At 40.6% G+C, this 13,996-nt stretch overlaps 1 protein-coding gene across 2 annotated transcripts in view; it reads right to left on the bottom strand.

Annotated features, from left to right (window-relative positions):
• WWP2 (WW domain containing E3 ubiquitin protein ligase 2) overlaps positions 1-13,996 on the bottom strand; it is a 150,700-nt gene that overhangs the window by 108,580 nt on the left and 28,124 nt on the right. For both annotated transcript variants that reach the window (XM_059383233.1, XM_059383234.1), the window contains exons 3-4: positions 7,524-7,671; positions 7,031-7,152 (exon numbers count right to left, since the gene is read on the bottom strand). In XM_059383233.1, the coding sequence (XP_059239216.1) occupies positions 7,031-7,152; positions 7,524-7,671 (270 nt within the window). The remainder of the gene's footprint in view (positions 1-7,030; positions 7,153-7,523; positions 7,672-13,996) is intronic.

Genomic DNA, 13,996 nt, shown 5'->3' with positions numbered 1-13,996 from the left:
ACAGTAATGTGGGAATCTCCTGGGATCCTGGAAATGTTCTTTATCTTGATCTGAGTAGTGATTACACAGATGTGAACATATGTAAACATTCACTGAACTATATCACTTAAGGTTTGTGCACTTTTCTTTAAAAGAAAAAAATGTGAATACCCATGGGGGGATTAAAAAAAAAAGCTAAGTTGAAAGCATGATGGTTTTCATCATTAAACAAGACAAAAATAAATGCACTATAAGCTTTCAACTCAAAAAGCTAGAAACGACCAACTGACTGGATTAAAAATATATGTATCTAGGACAAATTGTTGAAAAAGTTAAAGTTAAAAATGGAATTATTGGGGTGCCTAGGTGGCTCAATCAGTTGGGCAGCTGCCTTCAGCTCAGGTCATGATCCCAGGGTCTTAGGACCAAGCCCCACATCCAGCTCCTTCCTCATCAATAGGCCTGCTTCTCCCTCTTTCACTCCCCCTGCCTGTGTTCCCTCTTTTGCTGTCTCTCTTTCTCTAAATAAATCTTAAAAAGAAAGAAAGATGAATCAGAAAAGCTGAGCAAACCAATCATTATGGGGTAAAAAACTGAAAAAGTCATCAAAGAATTCTTTCAGAGAAAGCAGCCAGACCCAGTTGGTTTTACGGGTAAGCTCTTTCCTGCACTCACAGAACAGATAATTCCCATGTTATAGAGTCTGTTCCTGAAGCTGGAAAGAGCTTCAATTTACTTTACAAAATTAGCTAAACCTCAATTCTAAAGCTGACAAAAATAGTACAAAACTACAGACAAATATCACTTATGAATATAGGCAGAAAACCCCCAAATAACATATTAACAAGCAATTCTAACAAAATTTTCAAAGAACAATCCAACATGAGCAATTGGGTATATTCTAGAAATTTAAAGATTGTTACTATTAAGTAATCCATGCAAGAAATAGAAAGAAGAAAAACCATTTAATTATCCCAATAGTTACCTTTTTTTAAAAAAAGACTTTATTTATTTTAGAGAGAGAGAGAGAGCATGAGCAGGGAGGGAGAGGTAGATGGAGAGAGAAACTCAAGCAGACTCCACGCTGACCTGGAAGTCTAATGCGGGGCTTGATCTCACAGCCCTGGGATCATGACCTGAGCAGAAACCAAGAGTCTGACGCTCAACGAACTGCACCACCCAGACTCCACCCAGCCCCAGTTACATAAAAGATATTTGACAGGGGGCGCCTTGGTGGCTCAGTGGGTTAAGCCTCTACCTTCGGCTAAGGTCATGATCTCAGGGTCCTAGGATCAAGTCCCGCATCCACCTTCCCTCCTCCCCCGCCTGCCTCTCTGCCTATTTGTGATTTCTCTCTCTGTGTGTCAAATAAATAAATAAAATCTCAAAAAAAAAAGATATTTGACAAAAATTCAACACCCTTCCTGATTAAAACAATAACAACAAAAAGTGATTAATAAACAAAGGGGGGGTGGGGCAAGAAGAGATTACTAACACCCAACTTTATACCCAGAGAAGAGTCATTAGAAGCCTGGTTACCAGACAGGGTGGGATGGTCATTCCATCACAACTAAAACAGGAAGTTATATGCAAAACAACTAATGGGAAAAAAGCATAATTATTTCCTAATGTGAGCAAAATTATCAATCTTAGAAACCACATAAATGTCTACCAAGAAAACCCAAAAGAAACTATTGAAAAACTATACTAAGAATTCAGTAGTTGACCAATTATAAAAACAAAACAAAACAAAAACATGTAAAAACTAATAGTCATATATCAACAACATTAAATTAGGAGGCCCAACAGGAAAAAATCCCACTAAAAATAAGATCAAAAATATTTTTACAATTTAAAAGAGTCTATCTAGGGGCGCCTGGGTGGCTCAGTGGGTTAAAGCCTCTGCCTTCGGCTCGGGTCATGATCCCAGGGTCCTGGGATCGAGCCCCGCATCAGGCTCTCTGCTCAGCCGAGACCCTGCTTCCTCCTCTCTCTCTGCCTGCCTCTCTGCCTCTTTGTGATTTCTGTCTGTCAAATAAATAAATAAATATTAATAATAATAATAATAATAATAATAAATAAAAGAGTCTATCTAAAGATAACTTCAAAATGATTTGAGTGAATTTAGAGACACTACATGTTTTTAAGTAGGAAGAATTAGTATAGACATTCTCCATAAAGGAACTTTACATAGAATAGAATTTCCATAAATCTTAGAGGAGGAGGAGGGGAAGAACCTCAGAAAATAATTCAAAGTTCAGGTGGTATTGTCATATATGCAAAGAAAAAGAGGAAGGAAGATTTTGAAAAGCAGAGAAGCTCAAAAAGTTAGATATTAAAACGTGGTAATGTTATAACAGCTAAGACAGAGTGATTTTAAAAGTCCAATAAAACAACAAATGAAATGGAAAATCCCCCACAGGTCCAAGTATGTGTATGTGTATGTGTATGTGTGTGTCTGTATGTGCACAAATTTTTTTTTTAAATATAGGCTAAAGGTAACAAACCATCAGGGATAATAATCACAGATTTCAGTTAGTACTAAAGCAACCAGTAAACTCTAGGGAAAAATTAAATTAGATCCCTACTCACACTGTTCACAAAAATAAGCTCACTTGAAGAATAAAATGTGGGATGCCTGGGTGGTTCAGTTGATTAATCATCCACCTTGGATGAGGTCGTGATCCCAGGTCCTGGGATTAAGCCCCACAGGGAGCCTGCTTCTCCCTCTCCTTCTGCTCCCCACTCCTGCTTGGGGTCCCTCCCTCTCACTCTCTCACTCTCAAATAAATAATCTTTAAAAAAAAAAAAAAGAATTAAAGTGAAAAAAGAAAATTACAATAAACTAGGAGAAACCAGAGGTGAGAATTCATCCAAACTCAAGATGGAAAAAGCCCTCATAAAGGAAAAAGTTACAAATGCAAGTTTAAAACATCTGTTTGAAAAAATGAAAAAAAAACCTAAAATGTAAATGAAAAACTGAAAATGAAAAATTGAAAAAAAAATAAAATGCAAATGAAAAATATTTACAAATTATGAGACAAAGAGAAAAGGCTTTAACATATAAAGAACTCTTTCAAAACTGAAAGAAAAAAATGTACACTTTGACAGAAAAATGAGCAAAGAACCTTAGTAAGGCAATAAACACACTCTAAAAACATTCCATCTCCTTCAATAAATCATAGCATCAAAAAGCAGAGCGAAGTTGAGGTAACTTCGGAGCCATAACAACCAAATTCAAAGAGTAGACCTTGTCTGAATTCAGGTTCAAGCAAACAAACTTGAAAACAACACTTTGAGACAATAGTGAAATTGAACAGGAACTGGGTATTAGGTGATAATAAGGAATTCACGTTAATATTGCCAGGTGTGATAATGGTATAGTAATTATATAAGAAAAGATCCTTCTTGTTTCCTCTTTGGGCTTAGACCTAGTTTGCAGTGACATGGCTAAATGGACCAAGAAGGTCAGAATCATTGGTACATACGAGACCCATTATGGTGCCTCTCGAAGGAAAATGGTGAAAAAGACTGAAGTAATACAATATGCAAGGCACTTTTGTTCCTTCTGTGGCAAAACCAAGATGAAAAGACAAGCTTCAGGGGATCTGGCTTTGTGCTTCTTGCATGGAAACAGCAGCTGGTGGGGTTCAGACCTACAGTACTGCTCTGCAGTCACAGTAATGTTGGTGGCCATCAGAACCTTGCAGGACTTGAGAGACCAGTAGAAGCTCCACCATCTGAAACATTATGAGCCTATAATAAATGGGTTAATTTATGCAACAAAGTAAAATTTCAAAAAAGAAAATATCTTTTTCTTTTAAGATTTTATTTATTTATTTGGTGCGGAGAGAGAGACAGAGAGAGATCACAAGTAGTCATAGAGACAGGCAGAGAGAGAGGGGAAGCAGGCTCCCCACTGAGCAGAGAGCCCAATGTGGGGCTCGATCCCAGGACCCCGAGATCATGACCTGAGCCGAAGGCAGAGGCTTAACCCACTGAGCCACTCAGGTGCCCCAAAAATATCTTTTTTATAAGACAAATGCTGAAAACTCTAAAATATAATACTGAAACACCTGTAATTTACTTTGAAATACTACAAGTTAAAAAAAAAATTAGATGAAGCAAATCTGGCATAATATTAATTATCAAATAGACCCCCCCCCAAATAAAAGTCCCTAATAAAAGCCAAGAGGCAAAAGAAACCAGCAGTCTTGACCACTGCTGATGGGAGAGTAAACTGGCAGACCTTTTCCAGAGAGTAATCTTGCAATATGTATCCAATGTCACAGGTATGTGAAAAATACTCAAATCCAGCAAACCCATCTTCAGTAATTTATCACAACTGTCAAAATGGGCACAAAGATTAATAAACATATAAGTTTAGGGGCGCCTGGGTGGCTCACTGGGTTAAAGCCTCTGCCTTCAGCTCAGGTCATGATCCCAGAGTCCTGGGATTGAGCCCCACATCAGGCTCTCTGCTCCACAGGGAGCCTGCTTCTTCCTCTCCCTGCCTGCCTCTCTGCCTGCTTGTGATCTCCGTCTGTCAAATAAATAAAATCTTAAAAAAAAAAAACTACAGCTATTTCAATACATTGGGGGGGTGCCTGGTTGGCACAGTCCATTAAGTGCCCAACCCTTGGTTTTGGCTCAAGCTGTGATCTCTGGAGTGAGAAATCAAGCCCCATGTCAGCCTCCACACTCAGCATGAAGTCTGCTTAAGATTGCCTCTCCTGCGGCGCCCGGGTGGCTCAGTGGGTTAAAGCCTCTACCTTTGACTCAGGTCATGATCCCAGGGTCCTGGGATCAAGTCCAACATTGGGCTGTCTGCTCAGCGGGGAGTCTGCTAACCTTCCTTTCTCTCTGCCTGCTGTTCTGCCTACCTGTGATCTCTGTCAAATAAAAAAAAAAAATAAATCTTTAAAAAAAAAAAAAAAGATTGCCTCTCCCTCTGCCCCTTCCCCTGCTCATTCTCTAAATAAATAAATAAATAAATAAATAAAATCTCTCCCTTTTTTGTAAGGACAAATACTGTATGATTCTACCTACATGAAGTACCTACTCAGATACACAGAGACAGAAACTAGAATGGCGGGAGGTGAAGAGAGCGAATGACCTGTCTGATGGCTACCGATTTTGTGTTTGAAATTCTGGAGACAGATGGTGGTGACGGTTGCACAATAATGTGAATGTACTTAATGCCACTACGCTGCACACCGAAAAATGATAAAGATGATAAACTTTATGTTTACGTGCATTTTACCACAGTTAGAAATAAATAAGTAAATAAAGATATATTGAGGGGTGCCTGACTGGCTCAATCTGAAGAGTGTGTGACTCTTGATCTGGGGGTTGTAGGTTTGAGCCCCAAAATCCCCATGTAGAGATTACTAAAAAAAAAGAAAAAAGAAAAAAGTAAATAAATAAACTTTTTAAAAAAAAGATATATTCAGGGGCGCCTGGGTGGCTCAGTGGGTTAAAGCCTCTGCCTTCGGCTCAGGCCGTGATGCCAGGGTCCTGGGATCAAGCCCCGCATCAGGCTCTCTGCTCCATGGGGAGCCTGCTTCCTCCTCTCTCTGCCTGCCTCTCTGCTTACTTGTGATTTCTCTCTGTCAAATAAATAAATAAAATCTTTAAAAAAAATAAAAATAAGTGCTCATTTTAAAAAAAAGATATATTCATACATTTTGAAGAGAAAAAGGCATGTTGCAAGATATTATGTTTATGTATGGTCTCAATTTTGTTTCATTGATGTCTTAAATATTTGTATGCAGGGAAAAAAAGGTTCGGAAAAAACTATATCAAAATGGTAGTAATTATCACTAAGTACTGTGGCTTACAGGAGAACTTTATTTTCTTTGTGTGTCTATGTGCTTTTGTGTAATTTCTAGTTTTTCTACAATTACTTTTATAATCAAAAGTATGTTGACAGAACAAATGAAGAAGGGGACAGTCACAGCAGCTGCTGATCTTAATGTGAGAATGTCCTCAAGTGTATTTCCAAATGACATAACAAATTTGATAATCAAATTATAAAATGCATGCTAGAGTTTGGGAAAATAAAGACCAACTCAGAAGATAAACCATCAGGGAATTAAAAGAGAGGCATATTCCTGGTTTTAAACAATTCGTGAAGCTGGAGTGGGTTCACCACATGCCTGTGTGCCCCACAGAAAGGGAAAGACCAGAGGAGCCTCTAAACACCACTCGAGTGGCCTGGACAGGCTCAGAAAGAAAAGACTCTCGAATCAACATGGTGCTCTCCCTGGGAGTCAACACTCCCCACCCCCACACATCTCTCTTAAGCTAAATCCACTTTCAGAAAATATTTTCTAGACAGCAGACATCAAGAGAAAAAGGAGCCTTTCTTTCCGTGGCATTCCCTCACCACATATGGTCCTGCTCTCAATAGAGGCTTTATGAGGGAGGGTCCAGATACCACAGGCATGGGCTATGCCACGGACCACAAGCAGCAATAAATAGACTGTAGGATTTGGACTGCCATGCAGCAGAGGCTCCCTGAATAATTAAGACAGAGCTCCCATCACATTGCAACCTTCAGTAAATGTTTACTGAGTGCCTACTAAGCACAAGGCACTATTTGTAACACCATCCCCCCAACACACACACACAAACACACGCTGCTTCTTTGTTCTGCTCAAGAACTCACACCAGGAAAGTAATGATTTAGGCTGGAGGCACCGGACGGTTTGAGTCAACATACCACATGTCACCCAGATTGAGAAGAGAGGAGGAGAGGCAGAAGGAGAGCATTCAACCTCCAGAAAGTATCAAGGGGACACATCACTGCATCCCAGCAGGAGAGCCCAGGGACAAAAGAGGCTGAACCCAGCAGTGGAGGCAGAGAAGAGCTCCTGCCTTCCTAATACTCCACGACAGCATTCACAGGAAAGAGCCACCGCAGCTCCTGGTCCTGGAGGAAACTGCAGCCCCAGGCCTATCCGTGGCGTGTGAGAGGAACCCAAGCCCGCAAATTCTTTTCCCCACCCTCATAAGTGAATCACACCGGCCACCCCTTCATCATACGTACTTTTGCCCCCATTGTTCTTCAGAACATTGGAGAGGTTGACAGAGGCAGTGCCTAGCAGTTCATTTCTCAAAGTATGGCAGCTCCAGACCTTCAAATCTAAATGACTCTGGGCCGTGACATTCCTGGAAAACAAAAACTTGATTCATCACATCCGAGCCTATTGGTCTTCCTGCAGCTTAAAAGAAAACAGATAAACTTACTGCTGACATCTTGGAATGGGGGGGTGGGTGGCGGTGGGGGGAGGCCTCAAACAGGGAGATACACTGTTTGTGAGTATGTGTACTCTTCCCCCCACAAAGCTGACCCTGTAACCATCCAGCTAATAATGAACGCTCTGTGACCTCAATGAAGTAGAAACACCTGGTGAGAGGTGCCGTGGGAACCAAAGGCAGAGAAATTAGAGGTGTCACAGGAAAGCAGGATCTCCCACAACCCCCGTGGAGCACCTTCTCTCTTTCTCCCAGGTTACTGCAAAGAGAAGAGACTCTCTTACAAAATGATGATCTCATTCCAGAGAAGCTCAGAGCTCCCAATTCGCTTCCCCGTCTTCTTGGTCTCACTGGGGAGTCCATCCACTGCCACCTCCACAAATGAGTTAATTCGAGGTTGACGGTTATGCACCTTGGGCTTTGCTGACACCACTGGACAGGAAAGAAAGAAAAAGTCAAAGATGAGTCAGAAGGCTCCCAGCTGCCCCCCTGTGGCAGATGTTCTCGCTCTTTTTTAGTGTTTCTTTAAAAAAAATAGGTTTGGGATTTTTTTTTGACCCTAAAAAAATTTATTTAAAAAAAAATGTAAGGATATTTTAAAACTATGAAGCATAAGGAAATAAGCACTCCTAACCTGAAAAGACTGGGATAATTATCATTGAAATATTGGCAAATCCACACTTAACACTCTCAATCTTTTATGCTCCCACTTCTCCAAGAATTGTTCTCCCTCCAAAATCAATTCTAAATGGCTTCAATATGAGCCAATTGTAGAGACATACCATAATTTAGTTAACTATTCTTCCAGTGCTTACAATTTTTCACTCTGGGAAAATCATCACGAATGTATATATTTGCATGCCCTTCTCAGTATTCCTCAAATGATATGAGTATTTTTAATTCAAACTACTTCATTCCTTTGCAAAAAGGATAAACCCATGTAGATACCAATATATCCATGTCACCACCATCGTACTATTAGGTTTTTTCAATATTTGCAAATCAGAGGAAAAAAAAAATCTAAGTTACGGAAGATTTAATGAGCACTTATTACAGACACTAGGCTATGCACACATCATCTAAATTACATCATCATCCCCACTTCACCCAAGTGGAAGCAGGCTTAGGGAAGTTAAGTCATTGCCCCAGGTGACAGAGCCTGGGGGCTTCAAACTAGGATGTGCACCCAGGCAAGCTGACTCCCCACCACGATTATTGGTTATATTACTGTTTTTCAATTACTAGTGAGGGTGAATATGTTTTCCATGAGCTTGTTAGCCAACTGCCTTTCCTGGTATATCTGTAACCTTCATGTGGCAGCATTTCTGATGTTTATTTGGTACGAGCAAGCCAAACTGAACACGTATGCAGGCATCTCTTAGAGCATATATTACCCATGGTGGAAACTCCGGGTCATCGAGACAAACCACACCTAAGATGTCCTCGATCCCGTGACCCAAATCAGAGCATGTGACTGGCATTTCTTACCCATGAGGCAAGACTGAGCTCCCCTCTGATAAAGTTTAGCAAACCTCTCTCTCCCATACCCTTCTGAGAGTCCTATAAGGGTCCACAACTTGAGAAAGGACAAAACTACCTCTGGATTCTTTTAGCAATACCTGTGTTTTCCAGGCCCATTAGAACAGTAGAGAGCAAGTCAAAGAACAACAGCAGCAAAAGCTGTGGCTAAGATTCAGGAGCAAGAGGGTATGGTAGGAGAAACAGGTCGGGGCGAGGGGAAATGGGGGCCAGAGTAGAAAACTGAACTACTTTTCACATAGACTAAGGTTAACTGACGCCACCTCGTGGTGGGAGAGTAGCTCTGCACACAGAGTCTAAAAAACAGGCAAGGGGAGAGGACTAGTTATAATTATAGTCCTATCATTTTGAGCTAGACAGTTTCTTTGAAATCAACAAGTTCATAAGGAGAGCACCTGATATAATGATTAGTATTAGGTGTTATATAAGACTGATGAATCACTGAACTCTACTTCTGAAACTAATAATATACTATATGTTAATTAAATGAATTTAAATTAAGAAAAAAGAAGAAATCAACAAGTTTGAACCCTTCATTTAATAGTTGGGCCAATTAAGTAAGGTGCAGGGAGGTGAGATAACATATCCAAAATCAGGGGCACACAGGCCAATTCTCAGAACTCTGTTATAATGTTTCCTTTTTTGGCCCTCTAGCTTTTACCCCTAGGTTCTTCCCCCCCCCTCCCCCTTTGGAGATTTGTTTTTTGTTTTGTTTTGTGGTATCTTTACTTTCTTTTTTATCTTGACATAATTTCAGATTTAGAAAAGTTACAACTAAAATACAAAGAATTCCTATAAACCCTTCGCCTAAGGGTCACCAAATACTAACTTGTTACTATATTTGCTTTGTTATTCTTTCTCTTCCCTGAGTCTCTCTCATATACATACACATCCGTTCCTGAAACTTTAAGAGTGAGTTTGAGATGTTCTGCCCCTTTTCTTCTAAATACTTCAGTGTATATTTCTAAGAACAAAGACAGTTTCTGATAATACCACAATATAATTATCAACATGGAGAAATTAAATAATCTTTAAAACTATGATCTAATGTACAGACCTCATTTAAATTGTGTTAAATGTCCTATCAATGTCCATTATAGCAAAAGAGAAAAGATACTTTTTGTGTGTGTGTGTGGCCCAAGATCCAATCTAGGATTACATATTGCAGTTGGTAGTTTTATTCTGAAGTGTCCAATCTACAGAAAGGGTTAAAGAATAGGACAATAAGGGATGCCTGGGTGGCTCAGTGGGTTATAGCCTCTGCCTTCGGCTCAGGTCATGGTCACAGGATCCTGGGAACAAGCCCCATATCTGGCTCTCTGCTCAGCAGGGAGCCTGCTTCCCTGTCTCTCTGACTGCCTCTCAGCCTACTTGTGATCTCTGTCAAATAAATAAAATCTCAAAAGAAAAAAATAAAGAAGAAGAATAGGACAATACATAACTATATATTCTGCAGCAACTATCACTTTGCCACATTTGCTTTTTTAAAAACCTTTTTTCCGGGACACCTAGGTAGGTCAGTAGGTTACGTGTATGCCTTCAGCTCAGGTCATGATCTCAGGGTTCTGGAATCCAGCCCCACATCAGTGGGCTTGAACTCACAATCCCAAGATCAAGCTTGAGTCATGTGCTCTACCAACTAAGCCAGCTAGGCACCCCACCACATTAGTGTTTTTTTGTTTTTGTTTTTGTTTTTCTATGTGTGTGCCTTCATCATTGCTATTCAAGAGAACTTCAGAAGCACCTGGGTGGCTCAGTTGGGTGTCTGCATTCGACTCAGGTCATGATCCCAGAATCCTGGGATCGGGTCCCACCTCGGGGTCCCAGCTCAGAGGAGACCCTGCTTCTCCCTTTCCCACTCCGCCTGCTTGTCTTCCCTCTCTCACTGTGTCTCTCTCTGTTAAATAAATAAATAAAATCTTAAAAAAAAAAAAAAAAGAGAGAGAGAGAGAGAGAACTTCAGTGATAAGGAAAAGTTCTATGCCAACACAGGCTAATGCATGGCCATGAGATACACGTGGCTACTGAGCTCTCGGAATATAGCTGGTATGACTGAGGATTTAAATTTAAAGTTTAATTTTAATCTTAACATAAGTAGTTCTATGTGGCTAGAGTGGCTCTTTCTAGATAGCCCAGGATACAGATACAGGAGATCTGTATTTGTGTATGGGCATGACTCTGCATATACCCACAAACTTTTTTTTGTTAATCCATTTGAAAATTGTAGATATCATGACTGATCAAACCTAAATACTTCCAGTATACAACTTGTAAGAATATGGATGTTCTAGGGTGCAGGGGTGGCTCCGTTGATTGGGTGACTGCCTTCGACTCAGGTCATGGTCCCAGAGTCCTGGGATTGACTCCCACATCGGGCTCCCAGCTCCTTGGGGAGTCTGATTCTCCCTCTGACCTTCTCTCCTCTCATGCTCTCTCTCACTGTCTCTCTCTCAAATAAATAAGTAAAATCTTAAAAAATAAAAAAGAATATGGACATTCTAAACTTTGTACACTTGAAACTAATGTAACACAGTATGTTCATTATACTTCAATTAAAAAAAAATAAGGAGGGGCATCTGGCTGGTTCAGTTTGTACAGCATTCAACTCACTCTCAGGGTTGTGAGTTTGAGCCCCATGCTGGGCATAGAACTTCCTTTAAAAAAGGGGACGAAAGATGGGGCGTCTGGGTGGCTCCGTGGGTTGGGCCGCTGCCTTCGGCTCAGGTCATGACCTCAGGGTCCTGGGATTGAGTCCCGCATCGGGCTCTCTGCTCAGTCGGGAGCCTGCTTCCCTCTCTCTCTCTCTGCCTGCCTCTCCATCTACTTGTGATTTCTCTCTGTCAAATAAATAAATAAAATCTTTAAAAAAAAAGGGGGGGGGGGGAAAGAAATGCAGGCACCTGGGTGATCCAGTCGATTAACTCCAACTCCTGATCTCAGCTCAGGTTTTGATCTCAGGGTTGTGAGCTCAAGTCCTGAGTTGGGCTCCAAGCTAGGCATGGAGCCTACTTAAAAAAAAAAAAGAAAAAAAGAAAAGAGGGGCACCTGGGTGGCTCAGAGGTTAAAGCCTCTACTTCGGCTCAGGTCATGATCCCAGGGTCCTGGGAACAAGCCCCGCATCGGGCTCTCTGCTCAGCATGGAGCCTGCTTCCTCCTCTCTCTGCCTGCCTCTCTGCCTACTTGTGATCTCTGTCTGCCAAATAAATAAATAAAATCTTTTTTAAAAAGAAAAGAAAAGAATAAAAAAAGAAAGAAAAGAAAGGGAAGACGTTTTTCCACCTAACCACACCACCATTATTATACCTGAAAAAATGCAGTTACTCCCTCTGTCATTTGATATTCATTACATATCCAAATTTCCCCAACTTCTCCAAACATATTTGTTAGAGCTGTTTCCGCCCAATCCAAGAACCTATCGGCATGAGCAAATTGGATTTGGTTACTGGTTCCTTAATCTTCTAAAACCTAGAATGCTCTCCCTTCTTTTTCCCTGACAATAATTTTTAAAGACTTCCACCAGCTGTCTCATATAATGCACCAAATGCTGTTTTTCTGATTGTTACCCTCATGGTGAGATTCACAGTGAATATTTTTGTCAAGAATACTACATAGGTTACATTGCATGTGTCTTACTATACACACTGGGCTGTCCTCCTACCGTGGATACTAAGTTTGATCCTCTGTTTAATGTGCGGTCTGTCAGGTCACTCCACTGTAAAGATACATTTTCCCCTTCATAACTTACAATTAATCAGTGGGATGATATTTTGAAGGTTTCATGTTCTTAAAACACAAGCCAAATTAAAAGCCGCAACATCTGAGCAGATTTATCTGGAAAGCTTATTTACTGTTTGATGAAATATAAATGCCAATTTCACATCTTCACATAGAATTTAGCTTTTAAAGTTAACAAATAAGGCAAAAACAAACAAACAAACAAACAAAAAAAAAACCACACATGGCCAAAACTGTAACCTTGAAAAGCTCTTAGGAAGGTACAGAATAGAGGCTAATCTAATGTCTTTCAAAATAAAGCAAAAAGCCAGTTTTTGCTTTGTTGTGCTGGTTTTCAGGGTTCAGTTTCTCGGTGCTTCTTCAGTTAAAGTATCAGATAAAACAGCTCACTTATGTTTAAGGATCCTGCTATATTTTAAGTGTATTATAGGGGCGCCTGGGTGGCTCAGTGGGTTAAGCCTCTGCCTCCGGCACATATCATGATCTCAGGGTCCTGGGATCGAGCCCCACATCAGGCTCTCTGCTCAGCAGGGAGCCTGCTTTCCCCCTCTCTCTGCCTGCCTCTCTGCCTAGTTGTGATCTCTGTCAAATAAATAAATAAAATCTTTTTAAATAAATAAATAAATAAGTAAATAAGTAAATGAAATAAAACTGTAGGACTGCATTATAGAGAAACATAAGGGAAGTGAGGTAGAGGGAAGGAATGGCAAAGTCCCCTCTCCCAAATTACACTATAGGCTCTCTTAATGAAACACATGGGAGGAGGAACCAGCTACATCATCTACTTTGTTATTTCTCTTTTTCTCTTCCCCCCATCATTTTCCTCAGTGGTATTACAGAATCCTTATTGGTTAAATGCATCTGTAGTCAGACACGCTTGTATTATCCAGTTAGCTCATTCCACACTAGTAAAAATTCACACTGAGGAAAGGCAAACAGACATCTTCACAAGTCAAATGCATTCCTGAATAATATGGCCCCAAAACAGGGACCTCATTGTGTCACCAGGTCTATGGGCAGCCTTCTGTTTTAACCTAGACTTGATAATTTTTAGACCAGGTAGTAAAAGCTAAACTCCCAACTTCAAAACCCTATCAAGTTCTCTCTAATGCTTCTCCCTCCTCAAGAGGGCTAGACTAGAGTAACCATGAGACATCAACAAAAGTGGTTAAAATGTATCAAGACTATTTTTTAAATCAATAAGTAAATAAACAGGCAGAGAATCTACAGACTAGGAAATCCAAATTTCCCTTAAACATAGAAAAAGATGTTACACATCATTTATAATGAAAGAAATGTGAAATAAAAGTCCACTGAGAGGGGCGCCTGGGTGGCTCAGTGGGTTAAGCCGCTGCCTTCGGCTCAGGTCATGATCTCAGGGTCCTGGGATCGAGTCCCGCATCGGGCTCTCTGCTTGGCAGGGAGCCTGCTTCCTCCTCTCTCTCTCTCTGCCTGCCTCTCCATCTACTTGTGATTTCTCTCT

Source organism: Mustela nigripes, chromosome 17, assembly GCF_022355385.1.
Source record: "Mustela nigripes isolate SB6536 chromosome 17, MUSNIG.SB6536, whole genome shotgun sequence".
Taxonomy (NCBI): Eukaryota; Metazoa; Chordata; class Mammalia; order Carnivora; family Mustelidae; genus Mustela; species Mustela nigripes.
This window is presented reverse-complemented; position numbering and strand designations above follow the sequence as displayed.